This window comes from Aquarana catesbeiana, linkage group LG01, assembly GCF_042186555.1.
Source record: "Aquarana catesbeiana isolate 2022-GZ linkage group LG01, ASM4218655v1, whole genome shotgun sequence".
NCBI classification, from domain to species: Eukaryota; Metazoa; Chordata; class Amphibia; order Anura; family Ranidae; genus Aquarana; species Aquarana catesbeiana.
This window is the reverse complement of record NC_133324.1, coordinates 796,008,829-796,028,955: the sequence shown is the minus strand read 5'-3', so window position 1 is coordinate 796,028,955 and position 20,127 is coordinate 796,008,829. Positions and strand designations below refer to the sequence as shown.

General features: G+C 41.3%; 1 protein-coding gene across 5 annotated transcripts in view; it reads left to right on the top strand.

Moving 5' to 3' along the window:
- The window catches only part of ACSL1 (acyl-CoA synthetase long chain family member 1), a 141,480-nt gene extending 124,671 nt beyond the window's left edge, over positions 1-16,809 (top strand). For all 5 annotated transcript variants that reach the window (XM_073607312.1, XM_073607301.1, XM_073607275.1 and 2 more), the window contains 7 exons: positions 3,495-3,567; positions 4,211-4,299; positions 4,385-4,501; positions 6,768-6,911; positions 6,991-7,092; positions 12,177-12,248; positions 14,838-16,809. In XM_073607312.1, coding sequence (XP_073463413.1) covers positions 3,495-3,567; positions 4,211-4,299; positions 4,385-4,501; positions 6,768-6,911; positions 6,991-7,092; positions 12,177-12,248; positions 14,838-14,978 — 738 coding nt within the window. In that variant the 3' untranslated portion in view covers positions 14,979-16,809. The remainder of the gene's footprint in view (positions 1-3,494; positions 3,568-4,210; positions 4,300-4,384; positions 4,502-6,767; positions 6,912-6,990; positions 7,093-12,176; positions 12,249-14,837) is intronic.
- The last annotated feature ends 3,318 nt before the right edge of the window (positions 16,810-20,127 follow it).

Genomic DNA, 20,127 nt, shown 5'->3' with positions numbered 1-20,127 from the left:
AATATCTCTCGACCAGGTTGGTTTCGTCCCTGGCAGGGAAGCTAGGGATAACACAGTTAAAGCGCTAAATATTCACCACTGGCTTACTAAAACGTCTACTCAAGGCTTCTTTCTCTCTTTGGACGCTGAGAAGGCGTTCGACAGGGTGGCTTGGGACTATATGGAAGCTACACTACGCACCATCGGCTTCCCACCTAACATGCTACAGATGATCCTGGCCCTGTACACCTCCCCGACGGCTAGGATCAGGGTCAACGGCCGCCTGTCGAACGCCTTCTCGATATCCAATGGCACCCGCCAAGGATGCCCCCTCTCACCTCTAATCTTCATATTGACCCTGGAACCCATGCTCCGCAGATTACGTGACAACCCGGATATCAAGGGCATTAAAATCCGCGATAAACACCTTAAAATAGCCGCATACGCAGACGACATCCTACTCTTTCTCACAGAACCGACCATCTCTATCCCTAGCCTCCTAGCTGACTTCTCACTGTTCAAAAACTTATCTAACCTTCAGATCAACTTCACAAAATCAAAGGCACTCAATATAACACTACCAAAAACACTCATTGAGCAATGCAAACTCAACTTCCCCTTCGGTTGGGAAACCCATGCGATAACATACCTAGGAATCAAAATTCCAACCAACTTAAAGGACCTATATGCTAGGAACTTTCAATCTGCCTTGCAGAATATTCAAAAGGACCTCCAAAAATGGCATCTGGGTTCCTTCTCGTGGATAGGAAGAACCGCCATATTGAAAATGAACGCACTGCCTAGACTCCTCTACCTATTCCAAACGATACCAATTAGATTACCTAAGTCCTTTTTCATTGCCTACAAACGAATGTGCAGAGTCTTCATTTGGGCAACAAAAACACCCAGGTTAAGCTGGGACAGGTTAGTCCTCCCCAAGCTATCAGGGGGCCTAGGCCTTCCGGACCTCCAAAAATACCACTGGGCGTGCCACCTAACCAGAATTGTAGATTGGCACTTACACCGCTCCGATAAGGACTGGATCACCTTGGAGGACTCTTTTGTGAGTATACCTCTGTCCCACCTACCGTGGATTAATCCTAAATCCATCCCCAAAACCCACATAGACCATTCACTTATCGGAGCAACCCTACATCTTTTTAGGGTAGCAAGCAAATCCCTAGCATTCACACCATCCCCGGGACCCATGACCCCGCTTGGTCATAACCCTGACTTCCCTCCAGGCCTAAGGTTGACAGCCCAGTCCAACCATTCACTCAACACACGTGCCCGGGCCCAACTCTTTTTCCACCAAGGAGAACTGTTGTCCTACAAAGCCATAACCACTAAACTACCGGAGTATAATATTCCCTTCTACAAATATCTACAAATCCGACATTTTCTCACGACGCATAATCCCATCTCATGTTGGCATAGAGACCTTACGCCTTTTGAATTGATTTGTTGCGGCGATGAACCCCAGCGTCACCTGATTTCTATTGTATACGCTCTGTTGTTCTCCAACCATATTCTTAAAGACGATATTCTCATTCGGCGCTGGGAGTCAGAGCTGTCCATAGACCTCACCACGGCAGAATGGGAACACATACTAGGCCACGCTCATAAAGGCTCCATTAACGTATCTATCCAGGAGAATAGATATAAAATATTTTCCAGATGGTACAGAACACCTGACAAGGTTCACAAATTCCACCCATCCGTCCCCCCCACCTGCTGGAGATGCCACTCATCAGAAGGCACTCTCATTCACATATGGTGGGAATGCCCCCTCCTCAAATCGTTCTGGTCAGAAATACATAGCAAGATCTCCCAAATAACCACTTACACTCCATCGTTCACCCCTGCGCAATACATGCTCCATCATACATCTGTGCTCCCCTCGGCATATAAAAAATCCCTTACTATACACCTTATTAATGCCGCAAACCTCTGCGTCCCTGCAAAATGGAGAAACACGATCCCCCCTACGATAGAAGACTGGTTCCTCAGAGTGGACAAGATAGCAGAAATGGAAACTCATTTGCCAAGCATAAGAGATTCCACTCAAATTTACTAACACATGGGCTTGTTGGATCCACTTTAGGGAGTCGTCCAAGCAACCTAATAGCTCAACCCCGCTCCCAGATGCGCTATAAACGGAACCCAATACTCCTACAAACCCCCCCACTGACTTTCTCCTCTACCCCCCCCCGCACACGCATGGTAAGTCGGCAATTCCCAACATGTCTGTATCTTTCCCCCCCGTGCCCCCCCTAATCCCTCCTTCCCCCTTTTCATACCAAATAGAGGTGCACTCTATGATGTATGACACCCTCCTCCCCTCTCCCTCATAATAAAGACCATAACTCTATTGAGGCGTACCCTCTGCCCCTGATATACCGAACTTGCCTAACTTTATCTTAAATACCCTTGTCCCCCATCCATTCACAGCACGGTCCCGTTAGGGGTGAATGGGTCTGGGGGAAGATCACACCGGTATAAGCCGTATTTCCTTTTCAACACGTACGCCCACACAAGTTGCCTTCTCCTTACATACAGCAGACCTGTAGATCCCTCATAACCAACCACCATAACGTTCTGTTGTTTTCACAATCCAGCACTCGGAAACTCCTTTATGTCCAAAATTTAATTAATTGTTCACACCAACCCCAAACTGAAGCTGCAGGAGCTTGGGTAAAATATTTTTCAATTGGCTGTACTTATTGTTTCCTTGCTGGCTAATTTGCATTTTAGAAGTTGTAAGATTACTGCTTATTATCTACAGTATTGTTATTGTTGTTCTGACAAAATTTAATAAAAACTATTTGAAAAAAAAAAATAAATAAAAAAAAAAAAAAACTTTATTCAATCCTGAAGGGGACAAAGTACATGATCCTATTCGGATCAGTGTCCCCATTGAGGATTAAACACACCTGTTTTGCTAGCTGTAGCTCCACCCTATCAAGTTCAAATTATGTGCCTTCCTGTGGGGGGAGATGCAGTCAGCACAGAGCACGGCCCCCTTATTAAGCTGATTGTTCTTTTACTGCATGATGGTGCTGATCTTTCATTCTTAACCATAAAAAGATCACTCCACTTTGCAGCTCTGTATGATCTATCTGCACATACATAGCCCTGGACAATGAATCACACAGCCCCCCCGCTGTGTGATTAGCGCTGTCAAGACCAGTGCCCAGTATGGCACAGCTTGCAGCAAGACTGTTCATTCATAAAGCTCACTCAACGCTGCATGGCTGTGTGAGCCATCGGCCAGGGCTTTGTATGTTTACAAGCAGCAGATACACACAGCTCTGCAGGCTATGTGATCTTTTGTGAATGGCAGGGCTGGTCTCCAGAGGGGTCCCTGCTGCCAGAAATCGACACTCTCACTCACAAGTGCTACATGCAATTGGTTCCCCAAAGGGTTAAATATGTTTAAAACCTATAATAAGACGACTTTTTTTTATAATTGACAGTTGTAATACATTGGTCTTTGTGTGTTCTTTCCTATCAAGTTCTATGAAGGCTATGGACAGACTGAATGTACTGCTGGCTGTTCACTTTCTATTCCTGGAGACTGGACAGCAGGTGAATACACTTTGCATTTCTCAAAAAAAAAAAAAAAAAAAGTCTAGTATAATTTGCTAATTTCTAAATCAATTTTCTGAATGGCTGTCAGCAAATAGGTAAAAATAAGTGATGATAATCGTTCAATTCTCTAGAGTTTAGTATTCTAACTATAAGGAGTTCTATTCATTTCATATCCTTTATGGGAAAGTATAATTCTGCTAACAAAAGGCATGACAAAAGGTATCCTTTCTTTTCAAGCATTCTAAACTGGGTGCTACCGGTACAATCGAAGTGTAAGATGAAGCATTATAAATTCTAGGAGATTCTTTTTCATTATTGTGACTATTCTACTCTACGGTTAGGAATGAAGATATCTCATTGGCTGAACATTGCACACCATAACTGCTTTGCTTTTGTATTTTGCTTTAATAAATGAAGCATTTATGTAGTTTCATGTTATCTCAAGCAAAATGACATACTGGTAATTCAGGAAATGACATGACAGGGGTGACCTTATGATGTGCATGCTGTTCTTTTAGTCCAAACAGAAGGCTAGTGTGGACCAGCTTGCACTGGTTAAAGAAAGAACAAGCATGCAGTGTGTAAAGCCAGCATTAAATGCTCCTGTGTATACATATTGATTGTGAACATGTATTAACAGGTCACGTGGGTGCTCCTATGCCCTGCAACTATATAAAGCTGGTTGATGTAGAAGACATGAATTATTTTGCATCCAAGGGAGAAGGCGAAGTAAGTGCAAAGCACAGATATTTGTACTATAACTCTCTTCTAAGCAGCAGACTGAAGTATCGTGAACTCAATGTTTGTCTTTCAGGTTTGTGTCAAAGGAGCAAATGTTTTTCAAGGATACTTGAAAGATGACGAGAAAACGGCTGAAGCTTTAGACAAGGATGGCTGGCTGCACACAGGAGATATTGGTAAATGGTTACCAGTAAGTACAGTGCCAGCCAGGAGGTTAATCAATGATGGTTGCATAGGAGTGTTCTTTGTCAGTTTACAATAACTCTAGATCGAGGTTAGAATTGGAATCTCACATTTTCTTGGAATAGGGGCTTTCAGATAATATGTGAAACAGAGGAACCTATGTCATCCAAGGTTATGACTGTATTCCTGAAACGATCAATTGTTAATGGCACAAAACATGTGGTGTTTTTTTTTGTTTTTTTTTTTTTTTGTTTTTTTCATCACCTAAAATTGTAAAACTTAATTATATACAGGGTATAGTTTTCTTTATATAAACATACAGTATCTCACAAAAGTGAGTACACCCCTCACATTTTTGTAAATATTATATCTTTTCATCTGACAACCCTGAAGAAATGACACTTTGCTACAGTGTGAGTCCTCACGTACAGCTTTTATAACAGTGTAAATTTGCTGTTAACTCAAAATAACTCAAAACACAGCCATTAATGTCTAAACCGCTGGCAACAAAAGTGAGTACACCCCTAAAGTGAAAATGTCCAAATTGGACCCAAAGTGTCAATATTTTGTGTGGCCACCATTATTTTCTGCCTTAACCCTCCTTGTGCATGGAGTTCACCAGAGCTTCACAGGTTGCCACTGGAGTCCTTTTCAACTCCTCCATGATGACATCACGGAGCTGGTGGATGTTGGCGACCTTGTGCTCCTCCACCTTCCGTTTTGAAGATGCACCACAGATGCTTAATAGGGTTTAGGTCTGGAGACATGCTTGGCCAGTCCACTCCCTTTACCCTCAGCTTCTTTAGTAAGGCAGTGGTTGTCTTGGGGGTGTGTTTGGGGTCATTAATCATGTTGGAATACTGCCCTGCGGCCCAGCCTCTGAAGGGAGGGGGATCATGCTCTGCGTCAGTATGTCACAGTACATGTTGGCATTCATGGTTCCCTCAATGAACTGTAGCTCCCCAGTGCCGGCAGCACTCAAGCATGGTGGTGGGAGTGTCATTGTTTGGGGCTGCATGAGTGCTGCCGGCACTGGGGAGCTACAGTTCATTGAGGGAACCATGAATGCCAACATGTACTGTGACACATATACAGAAAATTAAGGGCCTGAAAATGCCAGGACAGTACAAATATCCCCTAAATGACCCCTTTTAGGAAAGTAGACAATCCAAGGTATTTCGTAAAGTTATGGTGAGTTTTTTGAGATTGCAACACAATTGTACGCAATGAATGGCATGAATCCAAGCTATTACTTTACAATTGTCATGCAGTCTGCTGTGATTGGTTACAGAGATCACTTGGTACCGGCAACAGGCCAGTACACTGATCAGTCATTGGCTGTGTCCGGTGGGCACAGCCGGTGACAGATCGTGCCACAGCGCGGCATGGGAGGACGTCATATGAGGTCCACCCAAGATGATGACAGTCCCGCCCAGCCGTCATTTGACAATAGACTGGGCCAGAAGTGTTTTAAGGCTTCACCTCCATTGCTGTCCTCTCCCCACTTAGTGGTTACATTTCATAGCCAGCATAAAAATAATAGGCTCCCATAGTGTAGTATCTTAAACATCCAAATATATTTAATTAGTATTCCAGGTACTCACATTTCATGCACAATAAATCATTCCATAAAGAGTAATTTATTGAATCAGTGTAATAATTATTATTCTGACTTCTGTATAAGTGATCACTTTTACTGCGCCAAAGAGCTCCCCCCAACCTGGGTTGTTGATTGAAAAAGCACCCCCCTTTCCAAATCATTTTCAAGCAAAAAAGCAGATTTTAACATATATGTGAAAAATGTAAACAATTCCAGTGCTTGACAATTCCTAGCCAGATTTATGATTCATGATTTCTAAATGATGATTCCAGATTGGGTGATGTACATGTCTATGGGTACTAAACTCCTAAGAGCAGCTTGTGCTAGAAGGTTCTGATTGCACTCTACCCATCCTGCTGCATACATTTTTTTTTTAAAATGCAAATCATTGGGGAGATCCAGATTGCAGGATTATGTAAAAAAGAAAATGTGTTGTGCTTGCAAGTCTAGATGTCTTTTGGTGCTAGTTTTACCCACTAGTCCTGCATGTGGAGATGTGAATGTCAGGTGGAGGAATAGACTTCCTACCCCTAGCCCTTGTGCTGGGAAAGTAGATGTGGGCATATGTATTGCAGATGTAATTACAATTTTGGCATATTTTCTCTATCTTTTTAGATGTATTTATTCCAAATATTAGTAAATGTGTTTTTTTTTTTCTTTCTTTTTTTTGTAGAACGGTACACTAAAAATTATAGATCGCAAGAAACACATATTTAAGTTGGCCCAGGGTGAATACATTGCACCAGAAAAAATTGAGAATGTCTACTTAAGAAGTGAGCCAGTGGTACAGGTGTTTGTTTATGGAGAAAGCTTACAGGTAATACTAACCTACACTCTTGTAAAAATTGGTATGATATGAAAGAAGCACATATTAATGTCCTTTTTCTTGTTTTCAGGCATTCCTTGTGGGTATTGTGGTGCCAGATCCTGACAGTGCAGTCATTTGGGCCAAAAAGAGGAAACTGAATGGCACTTATGAAGAGCTGTGCAAGAATAAGGTAGGTGTATCGTAAAATAAGATTGCCTCCTAGTGTCATAATAGGCTGATGACCAGTTATGTATACTTTTTAAAAAAACTCCCAGGCAAATTTAGAAATCTAAAAATTGTCTTCCCATTTGAGAGGGCTTTGGAAGAAATATATTCTGCATGGTTTTAGGCCTTTATCAGATGTCACGAGTAAGCAGGAAAAGGAGGTTCTGATTCCCCTACAATAAAGATTTTTAGTTAGACCTCATTTAGAATACTGTGTGCAGTTCTGGAGACATCACAAAAAGATATTGATAAAATACAACAGGTCCAGAGACGGGCAACAAAAGTGGTGAAAGGTTTGAGGGATTAAATATATCAGGAGAGACTTGAAGCAATATTAAAGTGTTTTTTTTATTTTTATTTTTTTATTATAGAATGCATGAAGGTAAAAAAAAAACCTTGTGCCCTTTACAGCCACTTTAATATAAATGTACAAAGAAAAGAAGGGAAAGAATAGATATGATTGGAACCCTTTAAATCCATCAAGGGGATGAATAGGGTTTAGTAGGGCAATATTTTCAATATGAAGCCAAGAGCAAGAACCCGGGGACGCAACCTCAAACTAGCAGGAGGAAAGTTCAAAACTAATCTTGGAAAGTATTTTTTTACTGAAAGGGTAGTTGTTTGGAATAGACTTTCAGCAGAGATGGTGAGTCAGTCAACAGTAAGTGGATTCAATCTTGCTTGGGACAAACCTAGATCTATACTCAGACAAGAAAATTTATAAAAAAAAGCGTAAGTAAAAGAAAATTGGGGCAGACTTAGTGGACCACTTTGCCTATTTTTTTTCTGCCATCACTCTTCTATATTTCTATGTATAATAATAATAAAGAGATCATACAGTGGATATAAAGTCTACACACCCCTGTTAAAATGTCAGGTTTCTGTGATGTAAACAAATGAGACCGAAATAATTTCCAAACTTCTCCCCCCTTTTTAATGTGACCTATAAATGGGGGGGGGGGGGCAGAAAAACGAAAAAAAAAACTAAAAAAATTTGGTTGCATAAGTGTACACACCCTCTTATAACTGGGGATGTAGCTGTGTTCAGAATGAAGGAATAACATTCAAACTCCTGTTAAAATAGGAGTCAGTACACACCTGCCATCATTTTAAAGTGCCTCTGATTAACCCTGAATAAAGTTCAGCTGTTCTAGTAGGTCTTTCCTGGCGTTTTCTTGGACGCATCCTACAGCAAAAGCCATGGTCTTCGGTGGGATTCCAAAGCATCAGTTAAAAGGTATCTGTCAGCCAGTGTATATACCCCTGCGGATCTTCAAATATAGAAGCCATTCTAAGCTCATTTTTGTGGGGTAAAACCCGTCACAAACTGTGCTGGCACGTGCTGAAGAACCCCACTGATTTAGGGGGTACAGCATTGTCAGACTTTAACCTATATTACCTGGGAGCACAACTGTCCCACTTTTTATATTTGGATAAAGATGATAGGGAGCGATATATGGCTCTTGTCTGTTCCCCTTTCACCCGTATCCACAAACACCCCTTCCAGCTTCTCTTCAGGGATCCTGGTGATCCCTGGACTTCGGGAGGTCAGAAGGGATTACTCCACAACTATTGTAAGGTGTGGGAGGTAGTGAGGTGCAAACTCAAGACCCCCCCCCCATGCATCAACAGACACCCTTATGGGACAACCCATGTCTAAAAGAACTGCCACTGCTACCAGACTGCAGCCTTTGGATCACTAAGGGAGTAGTATACCTAACGGATATATACTGTGGTAATATCCTGAAGTCGTTCCAGCAACTTAAGGATGACTTTGGCCTCTCCAACTCGATGCATTTTAGTTACCTCCGGCTCCGCCACGCCATCCAGACCCAATTTCGAGACACTCCCCTGAATCTGGAACAACTAGGTGTTTTGGGTGTAATATCCAGGTCAGAGTCTCAAAAACTAATCTCAATATTTTTACAACTCTTGCCTACCGATTTTAAAAGGCAGACTGGGCACGTGGGGGAGATGGAGGAGGACGAATGGGAAGAAGTATTGGATGCATGAAAAAAGGTTTCCCCCAAATTATCAGACCGTTTTACATGGGTCCTACATGACCCCCATACGCTTAGCCAAATATAGACGTAACCACAGTCCACTATGCCCCAGGTGCAAAAGCTCCACCGGCAATTTCTTCCATATGATTTGGTCATGCCCGGTAATACAGGACTATTGGTCCCATATAGTGCAATTCATACATGACAAGATGGGGTTCCCCCCTTATTTTATGCCCCAGACAATGTATACTGGGAGTGTTCCCAGACAAATTTCACTACATATTCTTACAGGAAATGCGGTTTATAGATTGCTCATAGCATGAAAGTGGCTCAGAGCACTACCGCCAACTCTCCAAAAGTGAATAGCTACAGTTAATAACGTGTACTTTACAAAAAAGAACTCTAAGCCCAGAGGCTGCCCGACCAAATATGGGAAAATTTGGGACACTTGGCTGGAAACAGCCTCCACATGTAATGAGATGGATGAAGTCCCTGCCTGAACTGGGAAAAATGCATGATGGGCAAACTCTCCCTATAATGCATCCATGGGGTTGGAATATGTCATGTCACTGTTAGCATTTTTCTTTTTTACTCTGATACTAGTATTATATATGTTTTCCAGTATATATTATTTTCTCTCTGTGCATAGTGATTATATTACTACTGCTAATGTCTTGCAAACATACACTCTTCTCGAATAAAGAACATTGTAAAAAAAAAAAATATGCGTCAGAAGGGTGCAAAAGAATTTCCACGGCATTAGATATGCAATGGAACGCAGTGAAGACAGTCATCATCAAGTATAGAAAATATGGCACAACAGTGACATTACCAAGAACTGGACATTACCAAGAACTCCAAAATTGAGAAGAAAACTGGTCAGGGAGGCTGCCAAAAGGCCTACAGCAACATTAAAGGAGCTGCAGGAATATCTGGCAAGTACTGACAACAATCTCCCGTAATCTTCATATGTCTGGGATATGGGGTAGAGTGGCAAGACTGAAGCCTTTTCTTACGAGGAAACATATCCAAGCCCTGCTAACTTTAGCAAAAAGACATCTGAGGTGAATCCATGTGGGAAAATGTGTTTTGGTCTGATGAAAGTTGAACTTTTTGGCCATAATTTTCAAAAGATATGTTTGAAGCAAAAACAACACTGCACATCACCAAAAGAACACAATACCCACAGTGAAGCATGGTGGTGGCAGCATCATGCTTTGGGGCTGTTTTTCTTCAGCTGGAACAGGGGCCTTAGTCAAGATAGAGGGAATTATGAACCGTTCCAAATACCAGTCAATATTGGCACAAAACCTTCAGGCTTCTGCTATAAAGCTGAACATGAATAGGAACTTCATCTTTCAGCATGACAGTGACCCAAAGCATATATCCAAATCGAAAAAGGAATGGCTTCACCAGAAGATTAAAGTTTCGGAATGGCCCAGCCAGAGCCCAGACCTGAATCTGATTTGAAAATCTGTGGGGTAATCTGAAGAGGGCTGTGCACAGAAGATGCCACACAATCTGACAGATGACAGAGTGTTTTTGCAAAGAAGAGTGGGCAAATATTGCCAAGTCAAGATGTGCCATGCTGATGGACTCATACCCAAAAAGACTGAGTGCTGTAATAAAATCAAAAGGTGCTTCAACAAAGTATTAATTTAAGGGTATGCACACTTATGCAACTATTATTTGATTTTTACTTCCCTCCACCTAAAAGATTTCAGTTTGTTCAACTGAGCTGTACAGTTTATAGGTCACATTAACCACTTCCGGACCGCCGCACGCCGATATACATCCTAACTTTGACGGGGATGTCATTATGGCAGCAGCTAGTTGCCATAACCCTGGTATCCTTGTGTTCGGCCGGCAGTCCAGTTTCAGATAGAAGTGGCCTCTGTGGCGGATTCGCCGCAAGATCACTTTTATGGGCGGCGGGAGAGGGGGTCCTCCTCCTGCCGCGCTCTGGTGCCCTCCGCCGCGGAGGCAATCAGATCTTCGCCCTGGCTGGGCATGGAGAAGAGTGAGGGGAAGATGGGGCCCCCACCCGTCTCCATAACAATGCAGGGTGGAAGTGACATCAAAACGGCACTTCAGCCCACAGCTCTTAAAGGGCCATTTTTTTTTTTTTATTGCATTTAAGTGTAAATATGAGATGTGAGATCTCTTTGACCCCACATCTCATATTTAATAGGTCCTGTCATGCTTTTTTTTCTATTACAAGGGATGTTTACATTCCTTGTAATAGGAATAAAAGACACAATTTTTATTTATTTTTTTTAAACCGTATAAAAATAAAAAATGCAAAATAAATTTTACGTGAGTAGCGCCCGCATATGAAAACAGTGTTCAAACCACACGTGAGGTATTGCCGTGATCGGTAAAGCGAGAGCAATAATTCTAGCCCTATACCACCTCTGTAACTTAAAACATGCAACCTGTAGAATTTTTTAAACGTCGTCTATGGAGATTTTTAAGGGTAAAGGTTTGTCGCCATTCCACAAGTGGGCGCAATTTTGAAGTGTGACATGTTGGTATCAATTTACTCGGCGTAACATTATCTTTTACAATATAAAAAAAAATTCAGCTAACTTTACTGTTGTCCTTATATTTTTTTTTAATTCCAAAATGTGTCTTTTCCAAAAAAAAGTGCGCTTGTAAGACCACTGCGCAAATACGGTGTGACAAAGTATTGCAATGACCGCCATTTTATTCTCTAGGGTGTTAGAACACCCAAACATATATTTTTTTTCTAAGTAATTTTCTAGCAAAAAGTTTTTAACTTGTAAACAACACATCTCAAAGAGGCCCGGTCCTTAAGTGGTTAAAGGTGGAAAAAGTTCTGAAATGATTTATCTTATTTTTACATCACAGAAACCTGACATTTTACCAGGGTGTGTAGACTTTTTATATCCAGTGTAAATGTAAGATCTTTGTAATTTAGAATAAGGGAAATTTGCATTTCTGAAGGCATGCGCCCCTAACCTCTGAACATCCTGATTTTTTTTTTTTTTTTTTTTTTTTTTTTTTTTTTTTCTTGTTTTCTTAGGACTTTAAAAATGCCATACTAGAAGATTTTTTGAAACTCGGAAAAGAAGCTGGATTAAAAACGTTTGAACAAGTAAGTGTACTCTGTCGGTGTCCGCTATTACAGTGTACATTTTAAAAGGAAACCTGTCTGGGTGCAAATATAGCAGCTACCATCGTAAGTTTTGTTTTTAAAACTGCAAGCTTGAGGGCTGGTATTACTACCCAGAATTTATTGCCTTTTTATTGCCAATCCATGCAGGAGAAATTCACTCAAAAACTAAAAATATTTAAGTTAAAGGGAACTCCAAATAGTAAAAATATAGCATGTAATAGCATATACAATTGCTACAAAAGCCATATTGTGATTGAAAGTTATTAAATACTGTCTTTCCTTTAAATCTGCCGCTCTATAATTTTCTATAAAATGAATTGCAATCTGGAGGATTTCTATACACAGTTGGTCTATCACAGAAATTCTATTTCTTGCTTGTGTGATTGACTTACTGGTTCCCCCAGAAGTCTGCACAAGTCAGATTTTTAAGCATCTTCTGCAACAAAAATGTCATTTTTAGTGAGATTCTCCCAAAGGGTTAATCACTTCTAGAGGGATGAAGACCCTACAACTTCCCTCATTAGAGCACTGCAAGTGCATCAGCTAATTTAATAGAAAAAGTCCATTTAGATTCAAATACTCAAACAGCTTTTTTTCTTTAGAGTAGAAATGAGTAGGAATAGCAACAAAGCTGCTCCTCTTCCTCCTTCTGCACCATATTTTTTTGTGTGTGTGTGTATACCTGCTCCCACTTCTGCTCAGATTGCCTAGGACCTCCCTCCCTACAACCTTCTGGCACACGTCCTAGGTCCGAGGGGGCTGCAGGACCATTCAGAGGGCACAGCATGTCTCACACATGCACAGTGGGAATCTGCCTGTGAAGCTGCAAGAAGTCACAGCCGTCTTCCCACAGTTAACATGCCCTTGCTTGGGAACCAAAAAGACCCTGCCCAGGTGAGGACAGCGCTTGATTCCTGGACAGGTGAGGGTCTTATAAAAAGTCAGCAGCTACTTTACATTTTTTGGAACCTGGCTGAAGCTCCTCTTTCAAGTTGAAAGTTGTTGATCCTCTGCTTTGTACATCTTTAACTAAGCCCAGCAATGGAATTTACTCAGAGTCAGTTAATGCTGCCACGCTGTAAGGGTGCACTTTCCCTACTGCATTCTCCTTAACATTGAAAAAGCCAACAAGCAAAGGAAAGACCTTTTCTAAAAGTGTAGATTGAACACGGTTTACTTATGCGGGCGCGACTTCTTTTTTTTTTTTACACTTTTTTCCCTATTTTTTTTTTTTTGATCACTTTTATTCCTATTACAAGGAATGCGCATGGCAGGTCCTCTTCATAGAGAAATCTGGGTCCGATAAGACCCCAGATCTCTCCTCCAGGCTGAGATCAATAAAAAAAAAAACTGAAGAAAAAAAAGATCTCAGGCTTTCCAGCTGAGTACACAGCAGTATTTACAACTGCCAGGCCGGACGTGACTTCATAACGCCGCGCTCGGGCCTCTGAGTTAGACTGTCGGACCATCTGGTCACTGGTGTTCTATGGTGAGCTTCTGCCACTGACGAATTACTTCTCTGGCTTGCCAATTGCACAGGCGAACTGTTAGAAGCATCGGGCGGGCAAGGGGGTGCTATGTCCCCTCCCGCTGCCTGCAAGAACAATCAAGCGTCTAAACAGCCGCTATGATTGTTTCTATGGGATTCGGCAGAAAAAAAATATCTGAATGATATTTGATCTGATATCTGAATGCCTGTAACTGCACTGTTACCTCGCTCAAAGCCCAGGACATCATATGACGTACCTTGGGTGGCAAGTGGTAAAAGCATTAAGTGTAATTTCTGCTTTGTTCCTCTGCTATCAGCATGACTAACTTCTGACAATTTTTTCCTGACACCAAGAAAAAAATGGTGACGGGAGGGACCTCCAGCAGATAGCCTCAGCTCTGTTCCTGTGTGCTGTGGGAAGGGGGCTGTCTCTTTCCTCCAATCATCTCTCAGACCCCTCCTCACTGAGCTCTGCAGAGTGTAACTTTAGCTCTCCGCCCTCTTTTTTTCTGACAGTTCAGACAAGCTTTATAAATTCAGCACTTTGAAAGAATGTAGAGATAAGAAGACTGCATATAGACAGATACAACCTATGTAGGTGGATTTGTTTAATCTGTGTGTCACCTGAGGATAGTCCCTTTACTAGGTTTATGTGAGGTTTTACAACCACTTTAAAGTAAAAGCATTGGTTTTGTTCAATAAAGAAATCTCTTATTGAATCTTTTGCACATTGCAAGGATGTAAGCCAGCAATACTTAAGATTATTTCCACCTTTACCAAAAGAGTTCTAACAAATTTACACTGCCTGAAAAAGCACCTGCTTTGGCATCCCTTTAGCATGGATGGTATTCTACGGTCTACCAAAGATAAAATTCATGTTGCAGGGGATATCTGTAATTTGATTTGCTTTTGGTAAAACTGTGAACCAGTAACGCAGATCAGTAGTGAGATTTCAAATTGTGACCTAAAAAAAATAATATAAATGGATTGCATAGAAATTATTTTTTTTTTGGAGGGGAAGCAAAGTTTACTTTAAGTGCTATTCTTTCTGAATTATTCTGTTGCTACTTTTTTTGCAGGTAAAAGACATTGCTTTATACCCAGAAATGTTTTCAATCCAGAATGGCCTGCTGACTCCCACACTGAAAGCCAAGAGGCCAGAGCAGCGAAAATACTTCCAGAAACAAATTGATGAACTCTATGCCAATAACAATGTATAAAAAGACCATTTTTAGTATCGCCATCTATCAAACCACAATAGAAATTTTCAAATCTGGCTGGTCATAGGAATACCATGGAAGACATTTCTACAATGCCTTATTGGTCACTTGTGTTCATCTTCTCAACTGTGACCAAAAATATTCAAAAACTAGGCCTTACAATGTGAAGGACGGCTACATGTGATTTAAGTCATTTTTGGACATCTCTAATATGAATGTCAATCTCTAAATCTCCCTTTTCTTGATATTTCTTCCCTATAGTAATATTATTTTGTGGATGTTTGGTGTATGCTCTAAATGACTCGGCAGATGTGAATGTAACCCAGCACATGTGTGCATGTCAGTTTTATCCATGTCACAATTTGGTGTAATCCACATACTGTTCCTTATTTCTTCCCTGCTCTGTGATTCTGTAACAGATTTAAGAGGCTTATTTAACAAGGCAGTGCAAAGAGTGATGATGTGCTGGTGGTTTGAGGTCAAACAGCTACTTTTTACGTTCAGTAGTGTTTAACTGACGCTTACTTTGGCTGTTTGTAGGATTTTGTTTGTTCCTTGTGACAGAAATTGGAAAATCCGTATTACCAGTACATTGTCGTTTTTTTTTTTTTTTTTTTCCAAGTTCTTGGGATGCTGATATAGCAAAATCTCTCTGCTACCATGCTCAATTGATAGTGTGTTCTAAGTAGTTCTAATGTGCCATCATATGACACATTTGAATGCACAGTATTTCATTTTAAGAGTGTGTGAGATGTCTGGCCTTTCCTGAGCTCACAGCAATCAGTTTTAAGTATGCATTTTTTTTTTTTAAGCGTACATCAGAACAGCAAATAAATAATAGCTTCCTTTTTTGGGGTGGGGGGGGTGTGACACTGCACTTTGCACTTTGACCTCTGCCTCATTAAATAATGCCATCAATCTTTAATTTTAAGTCACCAACCTGCTTTGCCATATCAGATCTCTTATCCTGCAATTTTGTATATACCGTTTTAAAAGGATAAAGGCCTGCACAATGGAAAGCAGATGACTTCACTTTTATTAATGTCCTCTTTCTCACATGCTGCAGGGGTGGTATTTTAAAGTGGTAGTATTCAAACCATGGTCTTTAGAGATACACAGGTACACTTAAAGAAAAAGCATTCTGCACACTTTTTAAAACATTTAAACACCGATGGCTTATTTAGTAAGGCGGTGCAGTGTGCAGTCCAAAGATCAAAAATAACCAGATTTCAGTCTGCCAGCTGGATCAATGAAAGATGATGTGATTGGTTCCTGTGGGGGTCACTGCCCTAATAAATAAGCCTCATAGTCTTTTTCCTTCTTTAGGAATTTTTTCCATGTCAAAGCTGCTAGGGGGCTGGGGCTTGTCCTTGCCACTGATTCAGTAAACATTTAAAAAGTGCAATTATTGCTGACTTGTCTGGTAATATTTAAACTTAATAAGGGAATGAATGAGCAGTTCTTTTGGGAGAGAAAGTAGAGCGATATTGTCAGCATTACTAGTTTTAAGGCTTTTTGAGGTGTTCGTGTACAGGTGTTTTTTTATTAAATGCAAGACACAAGGGAATTGTATACAAGCACAACAATGGTTTGCACTATGTAAAGACCTCTGTGATTTATGAAGATGCACTGTAAACTAGGGTAAGAAAAAGTCATTGCACAGATCAGAACGAATTTTTATGAAAATGATGCAAGACTTGTTAAAACTGAATTTAACTGTATAACGAACGGTATTGATATTGTACAAACCAAAATCTTTCTGTCCTTCTGCCCTTATCACTCCCTTCCAAAAATGAAGGAAACCAAAATAAACGATTATTACATTGTACAACTTGTATGCATTTTCTGCTTAATTTTTATGCTGTCCACTTTGCCGTTAAAGCTGAATTCCAGGAAAATGGCTACGAACACAGCTGAAATATATGTAATGGAGCGGTTATACCTGTCTAAGGAATTGTATTTATGTACACCCAGTTCTGAGATTTACACAGCCCTTCCACAAAGCACAGCCAGCTTGGTGACCTGTCCTATCTCTACTGCAGTTAAGCCACTCAGCTAGATTGCCTTCATGCCCCAGCCTGTGACTGGTTAGTGATTGAGCAGCAAGTCTGATTAGGTCACTTCTCTGTTCTCTCCTCCATGTTCCTTGTCTGCAAATGGTTTATGCAGAACACCAGAAATGCTCAGATTCTGTCACTTCCTCGCCCAGTATGCTGTGCTGCCATACAGGGGGTACCAATCTGCTTAATTCAAGTCAGATTGAAGTAAATACACTAGCTGCATTTTAAAATCCTGATATATTCTAGTGTTTCAGTCACTGGTGTTTTTTTTTAATATCTGCCTGGAGGTCAGAAGCTAGTGTGGGGACTGTAATTTTTCCGCATTGGAAGAATGCCAGTCACCGCTAGGACACAGAAAGCATTAGCCAATATTTATTTACTTTGCTTCCTCTCCCAAAACTTGCTGGTTGGGCCCTATTCGAAGACTTCGTCTCTACCACGGCGTAGAGGACACTTCTCAGTCTCCTATTCTATGCCAGAAAGGTGATCACTCTGTGCTAGGCAAAAAAACCCTCTCCATCCTCAGTCCAGTTTTGGCAACAATTGGTGAATACTAATTTACCTCTTTATAAGGACACCTATGCCAATATGGGTTGTTTGGATGCACTGTATTATTCGGGGGTAATGACCTGCCAATGGACATCCTATATCGTTTATCCTTCTTAATTTGCAAGAGACACACACAGGCACACAATTTGTAATAGTGGTTTTTGTTTTGTATTATTGGACTTGTACTTTGTACCTGGTTTGTAATCGATGGTTTACCCCTGCGAGGGTTGTGCCACTCTTTGTTTTTTCTTGTTTTTTTTTTTGTTTTTGTACACCCTTTTTGGTACTCTAATAAAAAGATTTGGGGGGGGGGGGGGTTGTCTGTTCCGATAGTAGACACTACCATCTCAGTGTCACTCAAACAAATCTCAGTGTACCAACTGATTGCAATAGGAAGTTCAAGACACTCTTAAAGGCTCCCCGTACCCTTACAGGCCCAGCTCTGAACCAGGTATTCCTGTCTGTCAACCAGCAGAGCAATGAACAACCAACATGATCCTGTATTCAAGGACCATACTTTAACTGTGCAACTAAAGCAAACACCTTCTGCGCCGCTCATTTATGTGGATGCCCTAGAACAAGTAATGACATAAATTTCCAGAATAAATTTACTTTCTATTCACATGCACAGAATCTTGTGGCTAAAAGCCTGGTGAGCTGAAGCTGCCTGTAAATCGATGGTTTCAAAGGGGTACAAAATATTAAACTCCTCCCCTTCATGGCTGGCTTCTTTCAGATCACCCAAAATCTGCCCAGGGGAAGTCCGATATGTAGAATGTCTTGAACGATCTCTTGTCCCAGTGAGTGGTTGTGCAGTACCCCTACAGGACAGGTTTAAAGAATTCTATACAAAACCCAAAGGTGGTATTCATCCTATCTTGGACCTAAAATCCCTTAACAAATACCTTCAAATTCAAAAATTTTGCATAGAATCTACAAAGTCAGTTATTGCCTCCTATAAGATGAGAGTAATATGTGGCATCCAAGATGCCTAGTTGCATATTCCCTTTTATCTACCTCAGTGCTTTCTAAGCTTTGCAGTAGAAGACAATCGCTTTGTCGCACTGCCGATTAACCTATCCTCTGTCCTCACAGTATTCATAGAGGGTCCTCCTAACCAGTGACGGGACAAGATTATCCAGTGCCCAGGGCAAAAATGGCAAGTTTCCCCCCTTCCCCTCATTATGTGTGAGCTTATGAGGGAGAAAACACAGCCCGCACCTCCTCCCGGCTCTCCTCCTCATCTTGCTGGTTCCAGCGCTGGGTTGACGGAAGTAGTGATGCCGCTGTCACTAGTCCTGTTAGTCTTGTAGTGGAAGGAACTTGCAGCGCCCCCATCCCTACATTACACGCTGCACCCAGGGCAGCCGTCCCTTCTGCCCACCCCTTGTCCCAGACCTGTTCCCAACCTCTTCTTGCCCTTCTGAGAACTCACAGCATCGAGTTCACAGGTTATCTGGATGCTCTTCTTCTGACTGTCTTACAGCTGTTGGAAAATATACACCGGACAATTCAGATGCTTCAGGCTTTAGGTTTCAAGTTACCTCTGTTTGTTGCCAGGACTAAGGATCCTCTAGCAATGGCATCGGCTGGTGGGCCTTGATAATTCCTTGGTCTCCATTATGAAGAAACTGGTGATGCTTATTGACTAGTTTAGTGCAATAAGAATCTTATTTTTTTTAATGGCTTTTTATTGAAAGGTTTTGACTTTTTACATGCATACAAAAAACAAAGGGCAAAAGCAGTACATTTGTTCTCACAAAGTGCACAGACGTCTTTCATATATAAATGGCTGGTTCAGTAAGAAATATCAGTGAAGCATGAAAAAATAGATGACAAGACACTGTGGACATGAATAGCAGACATAACCTAAATGTAGAAGAAAATATTCTTACTGCTAATAGCCAGGTATGTAGTGAGAATTCGCAAATGCATGCCTAAAACACAACCACCAAACAGTTCTAAACATAGAGCTAACCTACTGCTAACAGCAAATTTATAAGACCAACACTCCCACCCCTGTCCTTTGCAAAATATCGAAATCCACAGCCAACCATGATCTGCTTACATAAACCTATCCAAAGCAGCATTATAAGCCTTGCAGGAGTTGCAGAGAGTTGAGGGCTATTGGAGCTAAACCTGGTACCTGCAGCCAGGGGTTCCATTGTTTGTTAAACTTAGAAGGGGTACCTCCAAAATTCAAAATGTACCTTTCTTTGAGCAAGATGGAATTGACTTGGGTGTGCCACTCCTCAAACCTGGGAGGGGGAGGCGCAATCCATTTGGGAGCCACGTACAAGAGACAGGAGATGGCAGTCTGGGCATGAGGCGTTAATAGTTCTTCATTGAGAAACCCCAAAGTACAGGTCAGGGGGTCATTATTTAAGGACACCTGAAAGGCAGGCTTAATAATCAAAATTATTTTATTCCAAGTTTGGGGTCTCCAGAACATATGCAAATGGTCAGCCAGAGTACCCCCACATCTGGACACTCTGGATTCTTTCTACAGTGCAAATTGTACAATCTAAGGGGAGTGTTAT